Raw genomic sequence first — 27,695 nt, 5'->3', positions numbered from 1 at the left:
TGGGTTTATCTTGTGAATCATCATATTTACACACCTGACAGTGTTAACATTGTATGGCACCCTGCAGCACCCTTGAAAACACCTCAAGGCACCCCAAGGTACTACACTGCAATAGATTTAAGAGAAGTAGAAAATAAGTGCTTAGATAAATATACTGAGAAACTTTTGTAAAGTCCAGTACTTCTGTAAATATTCTGATTTTTTTCCACGTCCTTATTTGCTTTTGCTCAGTGAATTAATGAATGCAAGGATAGTTTTCTGTTATGGTCTAATGCCAGTTAAAATTGTGTACATGTACAGATGCTTAAACTTAAAAGTTAAACCATAGGGTTATAGAAAAGTAAGGCTGGAAGGGACTTCAGGAGATACTTTAATCCACTCCTCTCTGATCTAGGCAGGATCATTCCTATTCAAACTATCCATGCAAGTCCTTATTTAATTTATTCTTAAAACTCCACAATCAACAGTGTCACACAACACCGAGGGTATTTTGTAGCCCGTGATAGATGAAGCAGGAAAGCAAGGGCTAGCCGTGTCTTGCCACTGTAAGTGTTGTTCAAATACACTTGAGAGAGCCAAAGGAAGATGGCCATGCCCTCCTGCTACAGAAGAAGGATTTAAATTATTTTTTTCTGACCTGACAGGTAACTGCAAGGACAATAGCTCAGCATGAGGAACTAATGAAAAAGACTGAAACCATGAATGTTTTAATAGAAACAAACAAAATGCTGCGGGAAGAGAAGGAGAGGCTTGAACAAGAGTTGCAACAAATGCAAGCAAAGGTTGGTGCTGAGACTTATGTATGAAGGTTTCAGACATTCATGTGTCGCATGAAAACAAATTAAATTAGTGTCTTGCTTAACTGGATATAACAGATTGCTAATTATCAGGGATCTGGGTTTTCTTTCATTGTGGAAAAACATGGATTTTGTCCTTTTAATGGGGAAAAACACGGGGAAACTGTGGGTTTCCCCTTGCAGGCTGGCAGAGTTCCAGTCTTCAAGGGGCTGTTTGGGACTGGGAGGAGCAGGGGAGAGCAATTGGAGGCAGCGGGTGCCATGTGAATGTGCTCATGCACATGCACGTAGGAGCCTAAGCAGCTGTGGAGAGCAACTCCTGCAGCTCTCTCCAGGTATATCTATGGGGGCAGGGGAAGGAGCAATGTGGCAAGGGGGGCATGTGCGCCCCCCCCCCCCCCCCCCCCCCCCCAAAAAAAAAAAAAGCACTTCCTTGCTCATAGCAGGGTGCAGGGCTGCAGCAGGGCAAGAACAGCTCTGGGCAGGAGCTGCCTCCACGGCCCAGGAGGAGGGACCTGGCGCAGCGGGACATGCCTCACCACTACAGCCTCCAAGGTGAGGGGCACGGAGTTGTGCTTTCACTGCTGCCAGGCAGGCAGCTGGTTGCCTCAGCTTGGTGGCCATGATGGCACAGCATTCCATCCTGTGCTGTGTCCTGTTGGCTGGGCCATAGCTCCTGCCCAGAGCTGGTCTAGCCCAGCTGCAGACCTGCTGTGGAAGCAGAAATCTGGGGGGGGGGGACATGTACCCCTTCCCTCTCCACTATGTCACCTGTGCCCACACCAGCCTTCCTTCCCTATATCCACCCCATTTCCCACACACTCACCCCTTTTGTCATAAACTGGGGGGCGGTGGGAAGGGAGTGAGGGGTATCAGCAGGGAAGGGGGGGCTGTGGTTCGGGAGTGAGGGGTGCTGGCAGGGCCCAAAGGGCTGTGGGTTGCAAGTGAGTAGCAACGGAAGGGGCAGGGCACTGGCATATTGAGGCTGCTCGGTGCCACAAAGCAGTGCCAGGGGGGCAGCTGCAGCTAGACCCATGTCCCGGTGAGCAAAGGGGCAAGGGGAGCTCTAATTTTTCTATGATTAAAAAACAAAAAAAACCCCCAAAATGCCACAACACAGGTTATTCACAGTTATTTTATTATTGTGATTGAGGCACTGTTAGGCTTCCAAATTGCTTTAAAATTGTAAATATATCAATAAGACATTGCGCTCAACTGATACCTATATATATAATGGCATTTCACTAATTGTGGAAAAATGCAGATTTTGGGAGATTTAATCGGAGGAGTTGGGATTTTTAAACTGAGAAAACCAGGATCCCCACTACTTACAGTAACTGGTGTGTTGTTTTTTTTTTCTCTCATTTAATGCACAAACGAAAAAATATTCAGTGCAATATGTTCCAGGATAGACCCATTTGCCACACTGAAAGATTTAAGCAATTTAACTCTTTCATTCCTTATCAAGGATTCAATAGGAAGCAAGTTAACACAGGGATAGTGTTAATCTACAGGCCATAATGTAATCTAACATTGGAGAGAGATGCTATATTACTCTCATCTCACAATAGTCATGTTCCAGGTAGACCTAGGACTCTGCTTCTGTAGCTTTTTACTCTCCTGCAAGAAAGGAGTGGGAATTTCAGTTTACACAGACTTCTACAAGGTCTGTGAACAAAAACTTAGATTACATTGTCTGTCTAAGCTTTTCTTTACACTGAACTTGGCCACAGAGCAGCCTTTAAAAGCCCTGGAAAGATTTAAATTGATTGTCACCTGCACTTGTAAGTCAGTTCACCAGTACTTGCAGCTGGTCAGTAAGGGCATTTATACACATGGTCCAGGAAGCGGGAGTAGGGTTCTTTAATTAGAAAGCTGCTCTAATTATAGTACCCCGAATGGCAAATGCATCAACGTCCCCAATTAATTGAGTCTGCTCTGATGCACTGTAGTTATAGTGCATTGGAGCAGCTTTGATCCATGTGTATAGGCACCTGCAACACAACTCAAAGGGAAGGGATCCATTCATTTGCACCTCCCTATCTCCCTAGTGATCAAAACAATGACTCATCTCCTGTCTGCAATATGATGACACCAGAATGGAGGTGTATATTGATATCTAACATCGATTTTTTTCCAGGTGCGTAAACTAGAAGCGGATATCTTGCCTTTACAAGAATCTAATGCTGAGCTGAGTGAGAAAAGTGGAATGCTGCAGGCAGAGAAGAAACTACTGGAAGAAGATGTTAAACGTTGGAAAGCCAGGACCCAGGTGAGTAGTTCATCTTTCCAAAACAGATATTTCCAAGAAAGAATGTCAGTACTAATCAATTGTTCTAGCACATGAAATGGGATGCAACATTGAATTGTATTTGTTTTATGACACTTCAGTGAATTTGCATTTATAAGCCTTGAATTTATAGCATAAAATGTCCTATCCCTAATTTAGGATACTGTCTAAACTAAATTGTAATGCAATGGAAAAGCAACACTACAGCTTGTTAAAATTCTATGGGGTACAATGTTTTTCTGTTGCAAAAATGAACCCATTCAGTTTATACATCTTACAGCATTTACTGAGCCAACAAAAAGACACTGATGTTGAAGAATATCGGAAGCTCCTTTCAGAGAAGGAGGCAAACACCAAACGCATACAGCAGATGAGTGAAGAAACAGGGAGGCTTAAAGCAGAAATAGCAAGGTATAGTATATAAAATCATTGAAAAACTTATTTGGCAGATGGGGGCGGCTCCTAGAAGTGTTTTGTTGCATAATATATAAGGCAGCATCTGGAAATGGAATTCATAGCTCATTTTGTATAAATATTATATCTTCAGTATTTGTCCAGCAATTTAACCAATTTTATTATTTATTTTCTTTGGGAACAAATCGTAGTCCAAATATTAACCAGGTGACTCCAAATATAACATTTTAAAATATAAAAAGCAAAGTAAAAATATAATATTTTAGCAAGCCATGTGCATTTGATTTTGTGAATTATGATACTGCATAGCACAGCAATATCAGACTGCATTCCTTTTAAAAAAAAATCTCAAATATGTTAACATGCACTCTTCCTCCAATTTTGATATTTTAGAGCTAATGCATCCCTGACCACAAGCCAGAATCTTGTTCAGACTCTCAGGGATGAGCTAACTAAAATAAGAGGTGAAAAGGATAATCTTCAGAAAGAGCTAGACGTGAAAGTGGCTGACATACAAGAAAAAGTCAAGACTATAACACAGGTTAAGAAAATTGGGCGCAGATACAAGACTCAGTATGAAGAGCTGAAAGCAAAGCATGACAAGGTAATTGTAAATTCTGTTGGTTCAGAAGTTCAGCCAGTTCAAATAGACTTTTTAAAAATGAACCCTACTATATAATACTGGTTATAATTTCTAGAGGTGCCACAGATGCATCAGTCCGATATCGGATTAGTACTGATATAAAGAAAATTGTCTATATCGGATATCAGCCTGTTTGGGCCGATAATTTGGCCAATAAATGCCCGTGCTGCGCGCAGCCGCAACGCAGCACGGAGCAGTGTCTCCAGCTGGTAAGTATGAAGAGCGGTGGGATCAGATCAACGCCCCCTTGGTGAGAGAGTGGGGTTGGGGGGGGGGGAATGGAGGCATGGCTTGTGGGGTGGGGGCAGCTCCTGCTGCTGCTAGCACCCTGGGAGGGCAGGGGCTGGATGACATGTGTCCCTGTATCTGCACGGCGTGGGACAGGCTGCAGTTGCAGGGTGGAGCTGGCACTGCAGGGCTTTTCTTGCCAGGGTCTGGGCTCGGAACGGGCTCCGGTGGCACTAGGAGGAGGCTGCAGCCACCCCAAATATCTCTGCAGCTCTGCTCCCAGCCCCGCACCGCCACCCAGCACAGCCCTGGCTTTTCCCAGCTGGTAGAGGTGGGGCATTGAGCTGGGGCTGCATAGGGCTGGGAGCAGAGCTACAGAGACATTTGGGGTGGCTACAACCTGCTCCCAGCGCTGCTGGAGCCTACTCTGAGCCATGCCCCTGGCAAGAAAAGCCCTGTGCACTCCACCCTGCAGCTGCATCCTGCCCCGCTCCACACAGATCTGGCCCCCACTCCCTCTGTCCCATGGGCCCCCCCCCTTCCCCGCCCTGGCTGTGCAGTGCCTACCTCTGCCCCCTCCTCACTGGAGGGGGGCTTTGATCTGCCCCCCATGCCCCTTCATCCCCTTTCATCACACTGGACTTACCACCTGGTGGCAGCTGTATCAGATCAGTATCAGCAGATATGCCTCTTTAAATATAGGCTATCGGTATTGGCCCCCAAAATCTTTATCGGTGCACCCCTAATAATTTCATATGATCCTTAAAAACAAAAAAACCCCCAAAACCTAGTGATGTTGTTTGACATTCACTTGGTTGCAAAATAATAATGGATGGTTATAATGTGTTCTATCTTACATTATTATATGACACATTCTTTTACTGAGCCATCATAACTTGTATATTTGTGTTCTGCCTAAAACTTTATTGATAATCAGTGCACACATGACAGTATTGTATATGCAATTGTTTCTGCTTTCTACTTCTTTCCAAAGCAAAAGCCTTCACCCAGTATCACTTTGAAATGTTTTAGGTGGTGGCTGAGACATCAGCTCAGTCATCTGCAGAACAACAACAAGAACAGCAGGCCTCTGTTCAGGAAGTACAAGAGTTGAAAGAATCTCTTAGTCAGGCTGACGTGAAGACAAAATCCTTGGAAAGTCAGATAGAATGTTTACAAAAGGTAAGAATAGACTTATTTTATGGTCTACAATACATACTTTTCCAAAGCAGTACGCCATACTGGAGATAATAAATGGGCATGTATAAATGTGTATAAACACCCACCCCATGCACTTGTCACAAATGGAGAACAAATAAAATTATTTATATGTGCTTTGATTCATTGGAAAAGATTAAAACTCGAATTCCTTGTTTCTAACCCGGTGCTCAGTCCATATGATGCTATTCCCCAGAATCTTTGTAAATAGGGACGAAAAAAAGTTCAGTGTAAAAGCGTAACAGACAAGGCTAGAGTGCAGTATCTCGGGGGTTCGGGGGTGTTACATTACCACAGTACATCGGTATTGCTGCATCAAGGTTCTCTGGACTTTTTTATTTTACCGTAATACTCTCATCACACACATTTTATGGTGCCTTATAGCAGTGGTTCTCAACCTTTTTTGTGTCAGAACCTATTTGTAAACATCAATGGCCAGTCCCAACCCAGTGCCCCTCTCTCCTGACCTGCTGTCCCCTACCCCCAGGCCTCAATCCCCCACTGTGTGGGGCAGGGGGTGGGTGTGTAGGGCATGGGGGGCCAAACTAACCCCTTGTGGGCTGGAAATCTGACAGCCTGCAAGGGAAAAGCCATGGTTTTCTCCTTTTAAAGGATAATCCATTTTTAACATCTGTTGATCCATTTTCAAAGTTTGTTTGCAACCCTTTCATATAGTCTTAGAACCCACTTTTGGGTCGTGGCCGGTGGGTTGAGAAAACTGCCTTATAGCTATACTACATCACTCTTCTGTAGACTATAGCAGAGAAGGAGAGTGAAGCTAGGAGTCTACAGGAACAGATTTCACAAGTACAGCTGGAACTTACTCGTCTTCATCAAGATCTGCAAGAGAGAACTACTCAGGAAGAACAGCTCAAGCAACAGATAACTGAGAAGGAAGAGAAGACTAAGAAGACTCTGCTGGCTGCCAAGCAGAAAATAGCGCAGTTGGCTGGTAAATAATCTTTCTCTTTATCTTTAAAGTTTTTTGTTCCGTTTTCATATTAAAAATTGATCTTGTGGACATGCACCCTGGGCTGAAATTTATTAAACAGAAACTCCAAATGAAAACTAGCAGTGGTCCATTTTAGTAAATTTTACCCAGAAGGATTATTTAAACTGAATTCTAAAATTGAATGCAACTATTTCTTGAGGAGATATTTCAGTTATATAGTTTGGTACGCATTTTTAAAGATCATGTGGTCAGTAACTAATCTTGGGATTTTCTTGGATGACTTGAGCGGTAGTGCCAGCCAGCTCAATATCAGGCACTTATTTCACACAGTACACTAGTACAAAGGAAATATCTTTTAGCAATTTTATTATTAACAGAAGCAGGTAGGAATGACAAGTGCTAGTATCTGCTTCTTGATAACTAGATAAAATATCCAATCCTTTGATTCTTTTTGTATTTTAAAATATATATTATAAGATACCACAAATAATTAATTTTCTCTTTTAAAATGTGTTGATAGATTTAGTACTCTTTGGAGTATTACATTTAAAGCAAATGGTCCTTAAGTGCACAAAAAAGTGTAAGCTATTTTACTATGAAGATGTTAAGTTCTTTGTTGCTCAATTAGGTACAAAAGAACAGCTAACAAAAGAAAATGATGAGTGGAAACAAAAGAGCATTGCATTAGAAGAGCAGAAGACTGAATTGGAGGTGCGGATGAGTGCTCTCAAATCGCAGTATGAAGGTCGTATATGTCGACTGGAGAGAGAGCTAAGAGAGCAACAAGAGAGGCACCATGAACAGAGAGATGAACCACCAGAGTCCACTAATAAGGTACAAGATATGTGAAGCTTTTGTTAGCTATATTATGTATAGTGTACATACATTACACTCACCACCCTAATACCAAAAAATCATGCAAAGAAGGAAAACAGCTTTTCAAAGCATTTAGAAATTAATTTTAGAAAATTAGTTCCAATGGGATTCAAGCTTCCTGACTAGGATTTACTGCAAGAGTTTTTCACACATTGCTTCTCTCATGTTCCTGTCTGCAGAAAATGTGTCGAATACAGCACTTGAGAGCTTGGTCCTGCTGAAGTATATTCTTTCTTCCAGTAGAACAGGATTAATATATATTATTTTGGGCTTTCAAATTTATCTTGCAATACTTAGGAGCAAGCATGAAGCTTGGTGTTCTGGAAAGTCTGCATGTGGAGGAATTAATGGTTTGGGAGAACTGCTTGCTGAAGTGGTCCTCCAGAATTGCAATTTTAAATTGTTTTAGAGAGCCTCTTAGCTTATACTTTGGCTGAGAAAGCATGCAACTCAAAGGAATGTTTCTTTTTCTGATAGGTTTCAGAACAGCAGAGGCAGATCACACTCAAATCTACACCAGCTTCAGGTGAAAGAGGAATGTGAGTTGCAGGGGTTTTTTGTCCAGTTGCTGTGTCTATCCTTTTTAGTTGCGAACTCCAGAAATGAAAAAGACCTTTTGATAGAATTTTGTTCAACAGCTTTAGGAAGTTACTAACTGATTTAAGGGGTTTGGGTTGTAGCCGTGTTGGTCTAAGGACATAGGCAGACAAGGTTCCCTGGGTGAATTTGATATCTTTTCTTAGACCAACCCAAATGGTTGGAGAATAAAAGATATCAATCTTCGTCAGCAGCTTCCTTAGCCTGACGAAGGGTTTTTGAACCCGAAAGCTTGCTTAATAACTATTCTCCAACCATTTGGGTTGGTCTAATAAAAGATATCAAATTCACCCAAGGAACCTTGTCTAACTGGTTTAAGGCACCTTAATGCTAATGCTGACATATGCACTGCTTCTGAAGCAAATTTTAATCCGTTAAATAATTTACTGCTGAACTGTAATATGTAAACTTAAAGCTGTGCAGAGAACTAGAATTAGCCCATTTAAAGAATTAAAAGCAGTTTGGGAGACTTAACCAGCCTCTAAAGTGTTCCACAGTGTAGGGCTTTAAGGTATTTCTGACCTATTTTTTATTCCTTGTTGCTAAGTAAAAATAAACTGTTCTGAAAGGGAACTTGAATGAATCAATGGAAAATAACAGAAGATAAAATGATGTCAAATGAAAGAAGTAAACATGCTGAAAAATGGAGAATAGTTTTTTTGGTTTTATTTTTTTTATATCAACTTTTTAATATCTTTTTTTGAATTGATGATGTCCCTTTAAAGTGAGGCTCTAACCTTGAGATATGACTAAAAATCATTTCAGTCCCTATGTAAAAGATCTCCATGTTTGAGCATGTTAGCTGAATGCCACACAGTTATTTAATTATGCTTCTTCTTAGGAAGGTCAATAGAATATTCACAAATTTTAAGTTAATAATACCTTTTGTAAGCTGATCAAGTTGATGAGGTTATGAAGAGGTGTCACTGAGGGCCTAATTTAGTCTGCAGAACCCATTTCAACTAGCCATGATGCGTAAGAATGCACACTGAACAGAATTATAGAGGTAACTTGACTGTGCCATGGCTTATTTTAAACGTTTTCAAACACTAATATCTACATTTGATATTTGTTTACAAGTATATCAAATTCAGTCTTTGAAATCTGATCTCAGTGGTGTTTGCACAAATAAAATCAATGTCTTGTTTCCAGTGCTAGCACTTCAGATCCTCCAACAGCAAACATTAAGCCAACTCCTGTTGTGTCAACTCCAAGTAAAGTAACTGCTGCTGCAATACCTGGGAATAAGTCTACTCCACGAGCTAGTATCCGTCCGATGGTTACTCCTGCTACTGTAACTAATCCAACTACTACTCCAACAGCTACAGTTATGCCTACAACACAGGTGGAAACCCAAGAAGGTGAGTTTTCCAAATGTAATGCAACTATCTTTGTTACCTTTTAAAAGAATACATTTATCTTGGAATCTGGTTAATTTTGGAGTTAAATATCATTGTGGGTATCCCATGATCTTGATTTCCTCCAACACTTGTTTGAGCAGTCATTTTCATTTTTTTAAAACATTTTCTCTCATTTATTCCTGTAGAAAAGAGATACCAACCAAAGTAGAAATAGACTGACTTTATAAGAGAAATTTGAATCTGATTACCCACTGCTTTCTAAAGTGAAGAGAATATCTAATAATATCAGGGTAATTAAGTGTGCTAATACTTCCCTTTCAGCTATGCAGTCAGAAGGACCTGTGGAACATGTTCCAGTCTTTGGAAGTACTAGTGGGTCTGTACGTTCTACTAGTCCTAACGTCCAGACATCTCTCTCCCAACCCATCTTAACTGTACAGCAACAGACTCAAGCTACAGCTTTTGTGCAGCCGACTCAGCAGAGTCATCCTCAGATTGAGCCAGCCAATCAAGAACCATCCCCTACCATTGTGGAAGTTGTACAGAGCTCACAGATTGAAAGGCCCTCCACTTCTACAGCAGTGTTCGGTACAGGTTCGTTTCATTTTCTAGTAAAAGGCATTGAGGTATCGAGCCTCTTCAGATCTTCATCTAAGGTTTTTGGCCCCATTTTATCACCACTACAAAAGTGCTGCCTTTTTGAAGTCAGTAGATGAAAACACAGGTAAACACTAACATGCCCATGTAGGCTCGTGTTTTAGTTTAAACTTACTTGTTTCAAAATTTGCATGATTACCCTTTCTGCCCCGCTCTATTCTTTAGTGGTTTGGTTATAAAGATGTAGAGTTCTCTATACATTGTTGACTAAATTCTACAAGCCTCTAGTATAGTATAGAAGAGCAAACTAAAACAACTGAACAAAACCTGGCACTGTATCTCTATTCATTCCACACCAATCTAAACCTTAAATTGAAATTTAAAAAAAAAACCAACAATGTTTTACTGCTATACAGAGTACCTGTTGCTGAAAGAGCTGTTTACGTGGGAAATATGCACCCCCTTTAAAATTATGGGGTATTTTTAATTGCCTTTGTTACCCATTAAGCTGTGGCCAATTAAGCTGTTGATTGGAAAAACAGATGAAAGTTCAGGCAAGTCAATTATCTTAATTGTACCCTACTCTTAGATTTTGGGTTCTGCAAAACTGCAAATGGGAGCCAAGTCCCAGAAGGTAGAGATGAAGCTGAAAAGGCCCTGCTGTGCTCAAGCCCAGTAGAAAATCTCGCCATTCCAGTCCAGTCCTAATTGCTATGATTGAGTATAGGGTGAAAGACAGTGTTCAAGAGTGGTCTCGCACCATTTGATCATCTTCCAATTCCCTGAGTACTTTTATGTAGCATAGCACTTTTGAAATTAACAATAAAGGGTTCTTTCAAGTTTCAGCTACCCCAAGTTCTTCATTACCCAAGCGTCCACGAGAGGAAGAAGAGGACAGCACAGTAGAAAACTCTGAACAAATTTCAGAAGAGACAGTGGATGTTCCTCTTCCAAAGAAACTGAGGGGTATACAAAGAGTGGAACCCGAGGTTTGTAAGAATGGAAAATATTATCAATACAGTAAAAGCCGCGTTATCTGGCACCTTACAAACCAGCATGCACTACTAACTGGCATGCCAGTCGATGCGGTAAAAGTGAAACCGGACGTGCCGACTGTAGCACTTCGTTTTGCCGAGTCCTCACGGCCTGTGGCAAAGCAGCCTTTCCCCAGCGTGCCCGGGGCCTCCCTCCCTGTCCCCGGCACACTGACATGGTGGAAGGGGCGGTGGTGTACCAGATGCAATGGGAGGGGCAGCGTCCTGAACAGGCACATATGGGTGCCAAATAACAAAGCTTTTGCTGTAATTTATTTCAAGATTCTTTGGACCAAGAAACAGAGAAATAGTTTTGTTTGCAAAAGGTTAAAAATTCTGGCTCTGGCAATAGACTCTTTTAGGAAGATCATAGTTGTAAATGATGTATATTTATTTTGCTTTCAAATAAAGCAAAAAGCAATAGTATTTAGTTGTTGTTTTCAAAATAAATCAAGGGTTTGAAATTGAGTCTGAGTTTTGCAGTACCTTTAATAGGTTTGAACTTTGAGAGCGTGTCGGAAAGGCAGAGATTTTTAGTAGGCAAAGCAACGTGAGGTTCTGAATAACAGTTTTAGTATAGACCAGTGGTCTGCAACTTTTTTTTAAGAAGCCGTGAGCCTGAACAACCTATCTCCTATCTGGTGCAGGCATAGGCAGAGAAGTTGTTTCAGAGCCATGCAGCTTCCAGCTGTGCCTCTGCCACTGCCACTTCTCCCTGCCCCCCCCCCACCCCTGCCTGCATTGCAAACACAGCTTCTAACCCATGGGGAGCTGCCCCAGGGTTGAGCAGATTTCAACTGTGCCCACGCTGCAGCTGGGATGTGGTACGGGAGAGGGGAGGAACAGAAAAGCAGAGGCATTGTGGGTGCAGTTGGCAGCTCTCTAGCCCTGGAGCTTTTCCCCCCACTGGCTGGAAGTTGAGCCTGCACACAGCCTGGGTAGGGGAGAAGTAGCAGTGGTTGGACACAGGGAAAGCCCTCCAGCTCCACAGGCCAGATGTTAACACCGACTCCTGGTTAGATAGGGAAAAGGTTAAATGTTGAATTTCAGAGAAAGGATGCAACAATATGTGATTCTGGTTTGGATGTTCAGATATAAAGAAAATGTTAGGATTGAAAGGTAATTATTAGAAGATGTTGGAGAAGTAGAGATGTGGAATCTGAGTCTCAAGATAGATATGTAAAAGTGGGATAGTAGTGATAATTAAAGCCATTGGTGTACTTGTTTCTAAAGATGGGGCTTTGCAGGCAGCCCATGAAAAGTGGTAGAGACTCAAAAAAAAAAACAAAAAAAAAAACAAAGGCATTACAAGGACACAAGTCAAAAATAAAATTGGTTGTGTTAGAAGACAAGAAGATGTGTCAGTCATCTGCAAGACAAGAGATGGAATTAGGTGCCCTTAGAATTTGCTGTGAAGGTGTTTAGAGACCTCCAAAGAGGTCTTTGGAAAAGCTTCCAAAGAAAGCTGTTTCAGTAGAGAAGACATGGTGGAAATCAGATTACAAGAGACCAAGATAGATTCTCCAACTCTGAAGCAACCGGTGTGAGAAGTAAATACGGTGAATTCAGAGAAGGATAAATAAGTTGGTAATTGAAGAGGAGAGGGAAAGGGAATATGAGAGGGCTTTCAAGTTAAGGAGAACTTTATAACACCTCTTATTTTAAAAAAATAAATCAGCGGAGTCATAAAGATCAAACTTCCCAATCTTCTCTGTTGCATATTTGAATGTGAAAATGATGTGATCTTTCAGGAGGAAGTGACAGCAGAGGAGAGCACTGACGGTGAGGTAGAAACTCAAACATATAACCAAGATTCCCAAGATTCCATTGGAGAAGTAAGCAAACTATAAATCTTAATTTTAATTGCAGCACAAACAGCCCTTCCCTACAACTGGCATTTGATACAGTGCTAACCTCAGCACAGTATATCGGTTTTAGTTACTGTTTAACACAAAAAAAAGCATTTGATGGTGGTATTATCTTTGTGCAATCACAAGTGTAATTAAGGTAATTTTACAGGAAATCCACTTATATAAGCTAAAGCAATTGTAGGGTTAGAATTTCTACTCAACCCCTGTATATTTACATTTTTATTACAGTTTTAATGTATTTTACTTTTTATTGTAGTTTTCACATACCAAGTAATACACAAAGTAATATTTTGTAATATATATTTGTTTGTTACATTTTCAGTGTGCTGTTCTCCTGTCTTTGAGTTATGTCAGTATCATTAACTGGGTTATATATGGAGAGATTTGAAAAATAAGGGTAGTTGAGTCATTATCCAAGCCACATTTGGGGTTGCAAAGTTCCTTGTTTGTTCTTTGAAACACCACTTTTTTCATTTTATACTGTACCTTGTCGTAGAAACTTTTTATAAGTATTTGATCAAGTTTCAACCAGGAAGGAAGCTCCACTGGGTTACAAAAAAATAGAGGAAACTTGTCCATTCTCCTTTCTCACTGCTCAAGGAAATATCTTGCCTTATGTCTGCGTCTGTCCACTTTCTGTCTTGTATGTTGCTGTGGGTTCAATTTGTCTCTAACCAGTGAAGGCCTTGGGTCTTTTTCCTGTTCCTTTTCTTTATAATTTTACACACTTTAGTATATATCTTCCTGAGGTAGCCTTTCTTCCACCTGTGTTTCCAGACTTTCTTAAATAGACTTTTACAGAGAACTCAATGTAATTACTGGTGTCCAGTTATTTTCATTGCTGATCAGTCAGATACAAAGAAATTGAATGACTTGCTGTTTAGAAAATAGCTGCATCTAGCTCTTACACTTAAATGGGCCTGGGTGCTGAAGAATGTAGATTCTTAATTTGAAAAAAAAAATAAATGTGTTGTTGTATCTGAAAACCAATATATTTATCAAGATTTAACAGATTCAGTTTAAATTCTTACATTCTTTTAATGCAGTTCTTGCAACGCTAAATAAGAACCACAGCAAACTATTTTGATCATTTTTTTTTTGTAACTGACTATTAACTGATGGACCCAAAGAGGTCTTGTCAGTCTGGAGTAGCAACAGAGAAGTAATCCAGAGTTGGTGAGTCTTACAGAAGAGGTTTTTGTCAAAGGTCCTTGTCACACTTCTGACTTTTAGGTTGGCCTGTACCAGGTTAGTAAGATTGTCAACTTCCAGTGTAATTTGTGTCCACGCTCCAAGTATATTAAAACTTACAGAACTTAACAGTGGAAAACTAATGTTTTCCCTGTGGTAGCAGTAGAGTTTGCTTCTGTTTCAGTTGTCTTGCTATTCTTTTTTTGCAATGTTGACACGTTGATTTACCCAGAACTGATTTGGCAGAATCTTCTTTCTTCTAACTGTGTATGTCAAGAAGATGGGATCAGGAAATATAAATTATCTCTCTGTGTTTGGGGAAGGCAGTTGGCTATGTTAGTCTGAAGTTGAGCAGAAAGCAGGATAGATTTCTGCTTGATTTAGACCTAAAAATGTAGATCTTTATGAACTAAACAAATCATAGATGCATAGCTCAAGCTTGCTTAAGCCATGGGCTTGCTTAATCAAATTTTATTTATGAAAGCTTATAGTATGCAGCTTTGATTTAGCTAAATCCGTAAGGTGCAAATCTACCCTGCTTTCCTCCCTAAATGCAGCCATCCCTTCTCACTGTGCATTCCTCTGGATATGTGATCCTTGCTCAGGTATCACAGTCACTCTAGATCAGGGGTGCTCAACTCCAGCCTGTGACCCAGATGTAGTCCCCAACACTCGGTCATCCAGCATGCATGCTAGGTCCTGTATGCATGGTTCTGCACGCTAGATTAGGTGCTCAGGGAAGCAAAGGGCCCTGATCCTGGCACATGGGGTTGGGCACTGAGGGTAGCACAGGGCCCCAGTCCTGGTACATGGGGCATAGACTGGCCCACAAACTGGCCTTGTGCCATTCATCTGTCCTATGGAGCCAAAACATTGAGCACCATTGACCTAATCATCCCAAAGTGCATATTAGTTAGCAAAAATAAGATGTGGCAACTACTTCAGATGAGTCTGAGAGACAGATTACAGAAAAACAACTATATAACAAAAGGTGGGCCTCTAACATAGCTTCAGAACCTGAAATAGCAGCACTGCTGCTTTTAACAGTACTCAGGTCAAACTTTACAGTTGAATGGGATTTCAGTTTGATTGTCAGTGCTCCACTGACATCTTTTTAGAAGTATGAGTATAAGATATCACTTGTTTACTTTAAATTTTTAACTTTTTTTAAGGGGGTGACACAGGGGGAATACACTCCCATGGAAGACAGTGAAGAAACTTCTCAGTCTATCCCAATAGATATTGGACCTCTTCAACCAGATCAGCAGAATACCTCGTCATCCCAGGAGTGTCAGTCCAAGCGAGATGATGTTATAGTGATTGACAGTGATGATGAAGAGGATGATGATGAAGAAAATGAAGGCGAGCAAGAAGTATGTGTAATGTATAGTTACTTAATTTGCAGTTTCAAATGTCTTTTGGCAAAAAGCTTGTTCTGGTTACCAGAGAGAAATGAAATATGTCCCTAAAAACCACATTATTGAAATTTCTGTTACATAATAAACAGAAGAGTAAGTGCATCTTTAATAATTCTGTGCATCTTTTAATTTGTTTGACCAGAATTGTAAATGTAAACTTTTCACACCGATGCATGAAAATGTAACCACACAACTTCTTTTAATTAAGGTTCTACATCTTTTTCTACAGATAATTTTTTTTAAGATTTTTCTTGAATAGCACTAAAATTATATTTTATATATATATATATATATATATATATATATATATATATATATATATATAAAATTCTGGATATAAAGTACTTGGTATTTATTTGGTTTCTCTAAAAAAAAAAACAAACAAAAAACTCAATGTATCATAATGGCATAAAATTCCTTGAATTTTGTTTCTGTTGATATAAAACTAATTTATATTACCATTCTGCCCTGAATTCCCAGTCAGGAGCTGAGCTTACTTATGCTAGGCACTTAACATGGCTGCTTTAATGCCCTTGTATGTGTAATCAAATGCATCTTCTTGCTACTTTGTGGAATGATTTGCCATTCCTTTTGGGACTCCTTAAGTTTATTTTTTTTTCCTGCTCTCATAGGATTATGAGGATGAAGAAGAGGATGACGAAGATGATGATGAAGATGCAGGCATGGGAGATGAAGGTGACGATAGTAATGAAGGAACAGGCAGTGCTGATGGTAATGATGGATATGAAGCTGATGAGGCTGAGGTAGGAGTAGCAGTTTTATATACATCTATGAAATCTCTTGAAAAGTAACTGATATGTTACCTTGTTCATACAGTATTCAAAAGAGGAAACTTAAGTTGATCTAGTTTATTCTGGTAGTCTCATTGCAACTTTTCTCATGAGTGAAATACAGTTTTAATTGTGTAGCAAGCAGCTATGTTAGTCTGAAAGTCAGACAGAAGACAGGGTAGAGGAACACTTTACAGATTAGATTCATTTGGTCATTTCAGCATGTTGAGAGGGTTAGGTAAAATATGAAGTACAGAAGATGATAGATGCTTCTATTGTGGTAGTTGATCTTTGAAGTTAGCCAAGCAGCTCATGCAACACTTGAGTATTTCATGCAAGAAGTGGCATTTTATTAGTTTACTGAGCAAAAGTAATTTTGATATATATGTTGGCTTTCAGAACATAATATAATTACGTATATTTACACAGATTTTCTTTGTAGTGACTTACTGTATTAAGCTCCCAGATTTTATCTAAAGGTGATGTTTTTTTCATGTTATATTGGGTGGTTTTGCAGAGAATCACCAGTATAAATGCATGTATTTTTAGGGTGCTGATGGTACAGATCCTGGAACTGAAACTGAAGAGAGCATGGGAGGAGGTGAAAGCAACCAGAGAGCAGCAGACTCACAAAACAGTGGTACGCTATCAATGTTTTCTCCAAAAAAATGCTTGTTGGAGGGCAAAACTGAAAAGTTGGAAAAGTTGTTATTAGAGACACTACTTAAAAAAAAATATTTTGGGTGGGAACTGATTCTTCTTAAATCTGCAACCATGTCACTTTGGAATGTGCTCCAATGAAATTCCAAAGCTAAGGAACATTGGGTGTGTTCAATACTTGTCTAGATTTAAAAAAAAAAAAAAAAACTCCAGCTGCTGCAAAAAGTGCTGTTAATGATTCAATAGCTGATCATCTTCCTTCTGAGTCACTGCTGAATAACTGTCTGTTTTAGTGTTAACAGGGGCTGAGCTCATGGAAGTGCTATTCAGCAAATTTACTTTTAAACAGTTGTCGCAGATCAGCTGCTACTTTTTGCTGGAGTAGAAATATGTATGTTAGCGTGTTAATGAAATTACAGTTATTTGGCTGTCCTTTCTAAACGTTACTTCTCAAGCTGTACTGTTCAGGGTTGAAGGGTTTCTACAAGTATGTGAGTAACAAGATGAAAATTGGGGAAAGTGTGAGTCCCTTACTGATTGGGGAAGGCAACCTAGTGACAGAGGCTGACTGGCTGGGCAGCAGCTCTGCAGAAAAGGACCTGGGGGTTACAGTGGACAGTAAGCTGAATAGGAGCCAATTGTGCCCTTGTTGCCAAAAAGGCAAATGGCATACTGGGCTACATTGGTAAGAGTGTTGCCAGCAGGGTAGGGGAAGTGATAATTCCCCCCTATTCAGCACAGGTGAAGACAGCTCTGGAGTACTGTGTTCAGTTTTGGGCCCCACACTACAGAAAGGATGTGGGAAAACCAGAGAGAGTCCAGCGGAGGGCAGCAAAAATGGTTCAAGGGCTGAGGCATGTGACATGTGAGAAGAGGCTGAGGGAATCGGGCTTATTTAGTCTGGAGAACATAAGACTGAGAAGGGATTGTAATAGCAGTCTTAAGCTACCTGAAGGGTGGTTCCAAAGAAGGTGGAGCTAGACTCTTCTCAGTGGTGGCAGATGACAGAACAAGGAACAATGGTCTCAAGTTGCAGCAAGGGAAGCTTAAGTTAGATATTGGGAAGAATTTTCTCACTAGGAGGGTAATAAAGCATTGGGACAGAGAGGCTGTTGAATCTCCATGCTTGGAGGTTTTCAAGACCTAGCCAGACACAGCCTTGGCTGGGATGGTCCTGGTTTGAGCAGGGGGTTGGACTAGATGACCTCCTGAGGTCCCTTCCAATCCTAATTTTCTATTATTCCATTCTGGCCATGGGTGAAATGGTCCATATGGTTTGTAAAATACTGTGATAACTAACTTTTTAAAAAAAGTTTATCATTCTTGTCATTGGTTCTACATTGTCTATATGACATGCATGTAGAATTACATAAATTGCTCTCGTTTTATATTGGTGTGCATGGTTTTGTTTTGATCCTTGTATTTTAGGAGAAGGGAGTACAAGTGCTGCAGAGTCTACTTTCTCCCATGAAAGTTCAAGAGAACAGCAACCAACATCTGCCTCTGAGAGGCAGGCCCCTCGACCACCACAGTCACCACGCAGACCTTCACACACATTACCTCCACGCTTAACTATTCATGCTCCACCCCAAGAGCTAGGACCTCCAGTACAGGTAGAAGATTGTTCAATGCCTCAAAATTTAAACAACAACATTGTTTTAATTATATGACTGTTTTCTAAATAGCATCTTAGCCCTCTATTTTGCAAGATCATATTTCATTTGGCGTCTTGCAAGATGGAAACTTAAGATATTAATAAAAACAGCTGACCAAATGTAATGTCTCCTCCCTCAAAATGTGGCAGCAATTTTCTCTGGCAGAATGGGTAAGTAAATGAACATTAAAAGAACTTAAGGCAATAGTAATGGGTGTGTATCTTGAAATTATTATACCAGTGCTGTTTTAGTAGATGAGCGTCAATATTTCCACCATAGAAACAGTGTTTGAAAAGGCCGTAACTCAGCTGGATTGGCTGGAATTTCTATTAAATACTCTCTTTTCAGATGCAGATGTGGTGAAAGTAAACTGCAACTGTTTTTTCCCCTTATTTAGCCCCTTTAGAACTTGTGCCTTATGCATCCATCAGCCATATTTGGCACGCTTGTTGGAGACCATATAATATTTTAATGTTCTATAGAATTTAAATTTTCCTTTGAAAGTTTTAAATTCCTTTGAAAAGAGAGTAATTTTAATTTTGTAAAACCACCCGAATGTGACTTTTTTTTTATATTGGGTCTTCCAAAAGATGTGGACTATTCTAAATTATCACCCTTGCTTATTATATGTGAACCCTAAAGATGGGCTGATTGTCGGTATTCCTTTTTCTGGCACTACTCGTTTTGTCAGAAATCAGTTAATTGGTTTCTGTGATTTGGCCTGCAGTATGGAGTGGTAACTCTTGCTACGAGCAGATCTTAAAAGTGTAGCGAGCCCTGCAGCATTGCACAATTTTTTCTTTATTTCCTATGCATGTTCCCCCTCCAGCTCTACTACCTAGAGAAAGAGAATAGCTGAGGCTAGTCAGAAGAGGGAAAAGTGGTTTTCCTTTTTTATTCTGGAAGATACATTGCTGCTAAGCAAGAATCAATATTAACCTCTTTATCATTGCCTCTCTGAAGCTCCTCTTGCCACCTGCTTTTCCTCTGTTGTATGTTAAGGAACTGAGTGAAAGGCACAAACAGCAGATCAGGAGGAGTTCATTTGTTCAGATAGTACTTGCAGAAAAGTGGAACCTTGTGAAAAGGATTTAGTTGAATTCCCCCAGTGTCCTCTCTAATGTTGAACAGTTTCTCTGTAGTGTTATTGCTTCATTTTTGCCATTAGGGCTGCTTACAGTCATGAATAAAACTAAGCAAAACAGTGCTTTCTTTTCAACTTGGTGCACCCCCACACCAAGCGTAGCGCATGCCCAGAAGAGTCGTCATGTTAGTTTGATGTGGCTTGCCCAACATCTGTATCGATCGGGCACTTTTATCTAATAACTGATTGAATCCGCTTTAGATAAAAGCACCAAAAAGCCCTGCTGAATTGGGGAGTATGGGAATTATGTAGACATGTAGTAAGTAACTGCCTAGTGCAATGTGTGAAATATGGCTTTCATTTGTAAATGGAAAAATCAAGCTAGCTTTATTGAAGTTTGTGTTTTGGATAGAAAGCCAAGAAATGTTTTTTTTATCTAACTTATAATGTTTATTAATGTAATTACATGTTGCTAGAATCCTGAAAACCCCTTATATTCCTTCATTTATACTCTATTACCATAAAGAGAATCCAGATGACTAGGAGACAGTCCGTGGGACGTGGACTACAACTGACTCCTGGCATAGGGGGTATGGTAAGTAATGGAGATCTGTTCCTAATGATTTAGCATGAGAGAGCATAGTGGGCTTTAATCAATAAAAAATTCTTTGGGTTACCTTGAAGACATATTTCTTAGCATTAATCAGTCAGACGTGTTTATGTTAAAAGCAGTTCCATACATTTCCCTATTCCCAAAGAAAATACTAGGTAAGGTATGTTAAGAGTTTTTTCACTGCATTTTTTTACTTAAGAACCAGTGGTTATTAATTACCATGTTTAGGAATCTCTCTCCTAAAATATATACACCTTTGAGTCCTGTTTCTTATTTTGCAGTCGTGTCATTCACACTGGAAAGACAAATATTGTTTACACTTGGTTTGTCTTTGTTTTGTTGGGAAGCATCAGCCTTTGAAGATTAATTATATTTAGAAGTAAGCATAGTCTCCTGATCTCAATTTTTTTTTCCCCAGCAGCAACACTTCTTTGATGATGAAGACAGGACAGTCCCAAGTACTCCAACGCTTGTGGTACCACATCGTACAGATGGATTTGCAGAAGCTATTCAGTAAGCAGATATAAAGAAGTCAAAAGAAAGCTTTATACTGACTCACATTCCCCTTTTGCTGATAATGGGACACTCTCACTCAATAGGAATAAATGGAAAAGATGATTGAGTAACATGCTAACTAGCATGCTATCTTAAAGGCAGTTAGAGAAAAGAGAGATAAATCAGTGAGAATTGTTTTGAGCTGTGCATCATAAAGCTGAGCTTAGAAAAAACTCATCTGTTGCAACCTTTTGACTTAACACACCCTATAGTTAAACAATTAGGACAACAGTAGGGGTTACCATGCTACTCCTGTCCTCTTTCACTCTTTCTTTTACACATTTATTTTCCAATGTTATAGGTGCTAAAAGGCATGTTTTCCCATACTAATTATGAAGACCAGTTAAAATACAGTAGGAAGGTACTATGAATAGTTCATCTCAGGTGTGGCGTATAGGAAAGTTGTAGATGCGTTCTCCGGGCTAACTTAGAAGTTATGAAAGTCATAAGGATTATAAGCACAACCTTCACTTAAGTAAACCTAGTAAGAAAACAGGTAAAATGGTTTAAACACATTGATCCAAATAGAATGGAAAATCTAATGCTGTGCAACTAAAATTCATAAATGTTTTGTTAATAGTCTCATTTGTTTGTAGCAAGTGTCTTTTTATTTTCCTGAATCAGCTAAAAATCTGGCTATTACTGTTTTTTATAAAAGAGTGTACGGTTCTCTTCATCTTTGCCTCTTCATAGTTCCCCCCAGGTTGCTGGAGTTCCTAGATTTAGGTTTGGGCCCCCAGAAGATATGCCACAGACCAGCTCTAGCCACTCAGATCTTGGTCAGCTTGCATCACAAGGAGGTAAATCTCTTCATGCATTTATGTTTTTCTAAAAAACAAAAATACAAAGGAAATTCCTGGAGAAAATTATTCAAGTTTGGGTCATTGTCACTGGGCTTTCTTACATGTGCAAATGCTGCAGCACTGGGTACTTTGATGCATGCAGTTGTACGAGTGGTGAAATGCACATCAGCGCAAAGAAAATGGCAGCGGTGCGCTTTTGAACTAAAACACCTCAGAAGTACTTTAATTCAGAAGCACACCACCACTACTTTCTGCGCATTTCACTACTTATACAACTGCATGCAGCGCAGTGTGCGTCAGTTTGCGTGTGGAGAAGCAGATCTCTGGTACATCATGGGACAGAAAGGTATATGTATAAACACCCACCATGTATACATTGTTTCCAACTAAATTGTGCCTCCTTTTATGATTGCAAAGATACTTTTCTCACATAGTAGTATTAGCTTTTTTATATATAATTAATATAGCTTAAAATGTATGTATGTATATACAAGTATTGGGAAAACTAAATCCTTGGTAATTAAGCAGATAGTTTCCATAGATATTGTCTAATCACACAAAAACTGCCTATCCTGCTTACCTTATATAAGGTATATTGAAAAAGAAAATTTCATGCAAGTAATATGAAATACACAAGCAATAAAAGAGGTGTTCATGTTGCATAGCAATTCTTTTTGTCTTGATGATTAGCTCGTATGTTTGTTTTCTTACTATACGGTAATTTTTTTCTTTCAAGAGAGCCAAATCTCTACTCATCTTTTCCATGCCCCCTTTATACTCATATGCAGTTTGCTCCATTGCCTGGCTTGATTTGGTATCTGGTTCTGGGAGGAATGTTATTTGGCTGTGTTCTAACTTCATTATTATGCAGCCTATATAGAAGAAATAGGCTTCACATGGTGTTCAACATTAGAGTGTATTTACAGTATGACTGAGAAATCCATAGCTAAGTATTCTCATTTGCTAATGAAGAGTTTGGGCCTGGAAGCTTCAGATTTCCTGTCAGTTAATGCCTGATTTAGTAAAATATCGAAGATAGCAAATAATATAAATGATAGCTTTTCATAGTTAGGCACTTTCTCGTAAAGACACTGACTGGGCTGTTGCTCAGCCTTGTTCTTGATGTTCTTCTGAATCAGTCTCCACATGGGCTTAGGGGATTTGCTAACTGTTTGCTGTGGGGGAAACACTCAGCCACTAATAGGCTGAGAAGAGGCATAAAAATGAAATGGTGAGAAAATAAAGAGCTGAAGACACTGTCAGCTATGCAGTGTCAGCAGTAGCTTATCCAGCTATTTTGCAAAGAAAAATGTGACAATATTATCTTGTATAATTATATATTTTGGTAATATTGAAATGGTATAATTTCTTAGCATATGAACCTTTTATTGTAGGTGTCCATACATTTAATAGAAATATTGCACAGTTAGTGTGTTTGGCTTTCTATGTTTTTACTTTCAGGCTTCTGTAGGAAGAACTGTCAAAAAAAAAAATCCTAGCTAGGATTCTCATGCAGAAGTAACCATCTGACAGGTTTCAAGTAAATAATAAATATCACTGTAACTTCCATGTTCAGCTCAAAAGATTTAACTGGGGGTTAACTGAAACTTTATATAGTGTGTATTAGAGCTGTGCAAAGCTTTGGGCCGCTGAATTGAATCAGCAACCAATCTCCAAATCTGAGTCGAATCAAGAGACCCTTCAATCTTTCCGAATCGAATCGGAACCCTCTGAATCCATTAGGAGACATTCGGAAAGATTCGACTATTCGGTCATAGACATAGCTTTAAATAGTTTTTTCCTACATACCTCAAGGTACCGGGTAGCTTGTGAATGCTGAGATACTGGGGCAGATGGAGCGTCTCACAAGAGCACGGTGTGGGGGGTCCCCAGTGCTCTCGGCAGCAGACCCAGAAGTGGACCAGAAGCAGTGGTCCACTTCCGAGGCTGCTGGGGAGCACATGGGGGTGGACCCCCGACTCAGCAGTTGGTGCCTCCTGGGTCTGAGGGGGCACCTGGAGTCCCCCTGCGGCTGATTGCTGGGGAGTGGGGTTCCCACATGCTTGGTGGCAGACCCAGAAGTGGACCAGAAGTACTTCCAGTCCACTTCCAGGTTGCCAGCAAGCACATGGGGCACCCTCCCGCACTCCTGTGGGACGCTCCAGCCGCCCAACCATCACAGTGTTCATGAGCCACACCTGGTACATCGAGGTATGTATAAAAAAAACATTTAAAGCTGTGTCTGTGGCTGAATCGCTGATTCACGAAATCAGCATCAAATCTTCAGATTTAGGTTCGGCGGAATTGAATTGGGACAGTGATCCAAGTCAACGAATCGAATCACTGATTCGGGCCGAATCCAAATTGAATACGGCCCATTTCACACACCCCTAGTGTGTGTAGTCAGGAGCTGTAAACAGCTACAAAACAACCATGGCACAAGTTACCACTTCTCAAGATTAACTTCTGTAAAATATGTTTGCAATAATACTAATACACCTATTTTGGAAATAATTTTTTATAGTTGTTTTAAAATGCTAGCTGTGAGAAACAGACTCTTAGTATTTAGAAAAGAAAAAATTTAAATAAAAGGCTTGATACTACATATCAGAACTGTGGATTTGGCTCTGTCACCTAACATCTTTATTAAGTACTTTTAACTTCTCTGCATCTTTTTTTCTTGTCTGTAAAATAGAGTTGATATATCAAGTGGGGATGTAGCTTAAACATTTAATACCCTTGGTTTGTGAGCAGTGTGGAAGTGCCAAGTAAGTTACAAAGATTCTGTATTGCAGGTTTAGGAATGTATGAAACACCACTCTTCCTTGCCCATGAAGAAGAATCTGGTGGCCGCAGCGTCCCAACAACTCCTCTGCAGGTAGCAGCACCAGGTAAGCATCAGGAATTTTTGCAAAGTGTATTGTTAGTATTAGAAACTTGACTTCCCAACAAAGTAACTTGGAAAATGATTACAGACTGCTTATTGCTATAATGAAAGTATCACCATAGCCTGATTTCTCCCACTCTTAATATATTAGTAAACTGAGGTTATAAAATACAAAATGACTTTCTACTTTAATTGGCTTTCTGTTTTTGTTTTTTACAGTAACTGTTTTTACAGAAAGCACAGCAGCTGATGCTTCAGAGCATGCTTCTCAGTCTGTTCCAATGGTTACAACGTCCACTGGCAATTTATCCACTACTACAGAGTCTGGAGCAGGTGATGATGGAGATGAAGTTTTTGCAGAGGCAGAATCTGAAGGGTAAGCTAGGACTACTAGTAGAGTCATTTTAGTATCTTAATTTTGAATGAGTTTTTTTTTTTCCTGGCTTCCTACCCAAATAGGTCTTTAATCTGTGATGTTTTAACACAGTGTTCTATAACAAGGATAATTTACTAACACTAAATTTGTTTTAAAGTGAATCTTGTGACATTTACCTTTCTTTTAAAATCAATATCTAGTTTTCTTTTGGTCAGTTTATAAATATTAAATGTATACTATATCAAATGTACCACCTTAAAACGGGTTCTGTACGCCTATGAAGAAAATTACTCTAAATTTACAGAGGAAGGAGATGATTCATAAATGCATCTGCGTGTAGTGTTGCTAATTCACTTCTGAATTAGCAATTTATGCAACTGATGGTGGTGCTAGTGACCTCTAGAATTTCTAGATTTCTTACACCTCAGAAAAACCAGGCGGTTTGACTCTACCACATTTTGGGATTGGTTTTAGTTTCCTTTTTCTAATAACTGTTTACTACTTACTACAAACATGCACTCAACTTTTAGGATACTCAAAAATGTGTATGAGAATTTCTGGTGGCAATCAGCAGCAGCCTCCAGAAGCTTCTGGCATTTCCACATAACCATCTGTGTCAGCAAAAGGGGGTCTGGTTACTATCAGGGAGCTGTGGTGCTCTTGCTTCTTCCCCAGACCTTCATATGTTATACATTGGGTCATATATTTTAGGCTTATTAGAATTTATTTAATTAACTACTTCCATACTTTCCTCAGCCCTTACATTGTATGGAGTAAAGAGGTGTAAAGCTGTTCTAATAGCATATCATTCCTTCAGATGTACCTAAGTAAACTTTGTTTCCCTTCTTGTGTTACTTTTGCTGATCTCCAAAAGACCATTACTAGGCAGCAGATGGGGGAATGTGTGTCTAAGAACTTTTGTTAGCGTTGGTTTTTAAAATACAATTTCTGGTAACAAGCAAAAGTGTTTGGGAAGATAACTTAATTTCTTTGGAATTTCTAATCTCTATCAAGGGAAATCTCAACTTCTCTTTTGAGTTGTCAGGTGTCCTAATATTCAAATTGTATCCTCTAGAATTACTTCAGAAGCTGGTCTAGAAATAGATAGCCAGCAAGAGGAGGAATCTGTTCAAGCATCTGATGAGTCAGATCTTCCTTCCACTAGTCAGGATCCTCCTTCCAGCTCTTCAGCAGGTACTGAGTTCCTTCCTATACTTTTGATTTGTTTCAAACTGTTGGTTAGAGCACTTACAACAGTCTCTTTCCACAATGCAGTATTTATCTTTACCAATGGAGATTGGAATAAGAATGCTTGTCTCAAACAGCTAATAAGCTGTCTGAAGTCTGACTTGTTTAGATTATGAATAAATGCTAATAATATTTACAGTGCAGCAGGAAGATTGTAGGAAGATACAGTGGCAGTTTTGATGGTCTTTATCTTAAATCTGAAACTTCCCACTTACATTTGTTTTAACTTGTAATAATTTTAAATCGGTTGATAGCATGGATAGCCTCCATAACATCATAGTTGCTTTTAAACATAAATTTCCTTAATTTTCCTGTGTAATTTTTTTTTTAAATAATATTTACTGGAATACAAGATGATGCTAATTTTTAAAACGACTCGTTCCCCATACCCCCCCCCTGCCCCCGTAATTAGACTCTATACCAGGAAAGTATATACATTTCTTATAATTTTCCTTGTATAGAATCTAATTATGTAGAGGTCATCTTTAAATTGTGGCAGGGGAGCCAAGCAGTGGGTGAGGGAGGAGTAGGGGGGCAGGTGGTGGGCGAGTTGAGCAGTTTGATCCATGATGCTTATTTCCTCCCCCCCCCATGCCTGTCCTCCTGTTATTTTCCTGCTCCCCTACTGCCTCCATCAGCCCCTCCCCCCACTGACCTCTGCTCCAGCTCTGGCACAGGTCCAGCCCGGGGCATAAAGCACATGCTTGCCCCCGTTTTTTACCAGGTTGGCCTGGGGCCAGAGCAGGCACATGCTCTGTGTCCCCAGCTGGAGTTGTACCAAAACCTTTCAGAGCTCATGTAAGTAGGGGTGAGGTAGGCACCCCCTGCCTCTGGCCACTTGTACAGTAAAAGCTCTGTTATCTGGCATCCCCCAGGAATGGGAGATGCTGGTTAATCCAGTGTGCACTGTCTGATGCACTCTCCAGCGTCAGTGTGCCGGGGGACAGGGAGAAGGGCCCCACGCAGGTTGCTTTGCCCCAAGCCGTGGGCCAAAGAAGTGATGAAGAGGAACTTGGCTCACAGCGGTGAAACCAGAAATGGGACTTCCGGTTTCATTCTGCCACGTCGCTCGGATGCCGGGTAGTGGAGCTTTCCGACTGATAAAGCGCCAGATAACACAGCTTTTGCTGTCTTTAAATCCAAGGCAAAAGGGCTTTGTTCCCTATGTTAGAGGGAGGGAATCTTGTCTTGAATTTGAGTAAATGTGCTATGTAACAGGGACATACGAGCACGCAGAAACAGTGAAGCTTTATTCATTCTTTACCATTGTTACAGTCAATCAGTTGTTTTTTAAATGAAACGTACAAAAACCTTTAACGTTTGATAAACCTCTGGAAAGTTTTGGAGCTTCCCACAACATGGTATTGTAAAGAGCCTTGCCCTGCCACTTGCTGCAGTGCAGCAAACACCAAAGCTTCCTGCCTTAGTCCCAGATCAAGGGCTGCCCCATTCTCATGATGACAGTCAGCTACACAGTCAGTTTTTATGGTGGCATACAAACCAATCCCAAAGATGTAGTTTGCCAATTTATGGCAC

The 27,695-nt window shown here is 40.0% G+C and overlaps 1 protein-coding gene across 3 annotated transcripts in view; it reads left to right on the top strand.

The window, feature by feature from the left end:
* Positions 1 to 27,695, top strand: part of TPR (translocated promoter region, nuclear basket protein) — a 59,509-nt gene that overhangs the window by 29,979 nt on the left and 1,835 nt on the right. The window contains exons 28-49 of one of the 3 annotated variants that reach the window (XM_014596028.3): positions 645 to 782; positions 2,938 to 3,069; positions 3,368 to 3,498; positions 3,895 to 4,105; positions 5,405 to 5,554; positions 6,344 to 6,542; positions 7,171 to 7,376; positions 7,896 to 7,957; positions 9,168 to 9,376; positions 9,698 to 9,970; positions 10,820 to 10,962; positions 12,759 to 12,842; positions 15,242 to 15,442; positions 16,120 to 16,251; positions 16,828 to 16,918; positions 18,367 to 18,551; positions 20,204 to 20,272; positions 20,709 to 20,803; positions 21,539 to 21,645; positions 24,444 to 24,539; positions 24,755 to 24,911; positions 25,987 to 26,105. In XM_014596028.3, coding sequence (XP_014451514.1) covers positions 645 to 782; positions 2,938 to 3,069; positions 3,368 to 3,498; positions 3,895 to 4,105; positions 5,405 to 5,554; positions 6,344 to 6,542; positions 7,171 to 7,376; positions 7,896 to 7,957; positions 9,168 to 9,376; positions 9,698 to 9,970; positions 10,820 to 10,962; positions 12,759 to 12,842; positions 15,242 to 15,442; positions 16,120 to 16,251; positions 16,828 to 16,918; positions 18,367 to 18,551; positions 20,204 to 20,272; positions 20,709 to 20,803; positions 21,539 to 21,645; positions 24,444 to 24,539; positions 24,755 to 24,911; positions 25,987 to 26,105 — 3,190 coding nt within the window. Of the gene's footprint in view, positions 1 to 644; positions 783 to 2,937; positions 3,070 to 3,367; positions 3,499 to 3,894; positions 4,106 to 5,404; positions 5,555 to 6,343; positions 6,543 to 7,170; positions 7,377 to 7,895; positions 7,958 to 9,167; positions 9,377 to 9,697; positions 9,971 to 10,813; positions 10,963 to 12,758; positions 12,843 to 15,241; positions 15,443 to 16,119; positions 16,252 to 16,827; positions 16,919 to 18,366; positions 18,552 to 20,203; positions 20,273 to 20,708; positions 20,804 to 21,538; positions 21,646 to 24,443; positions 24,540 to 24,754; positions 24,912 to 25,986; positions 26,106 to 27,695 lie in introns of all 3 variants that reach the window. The other 2 variants (XM_014596027.3, XM_014596026.3) reach the window with 2 other exon arrangements.

Source organism: Alligator mississippiensis, chromosome 5, assembly GCF_030867095.1.
Source record: "Alligator mississippiensis isolate rAllMis1 chromosome 5, rAllMis1, whole genome shotgun sequence".
In the NCBI taxonomy this organism is placed as follows: domain Eukaryota; kingdom Metazoa; phylum Chordata; order Crocodylia; family Alligatoridae; genus Alligator; species Alligator mississippiensis.
Note: the sequence above shows the minus strand (reverse complement) of the source record. Positions and strands in the feature narration are given on the sequence as shown.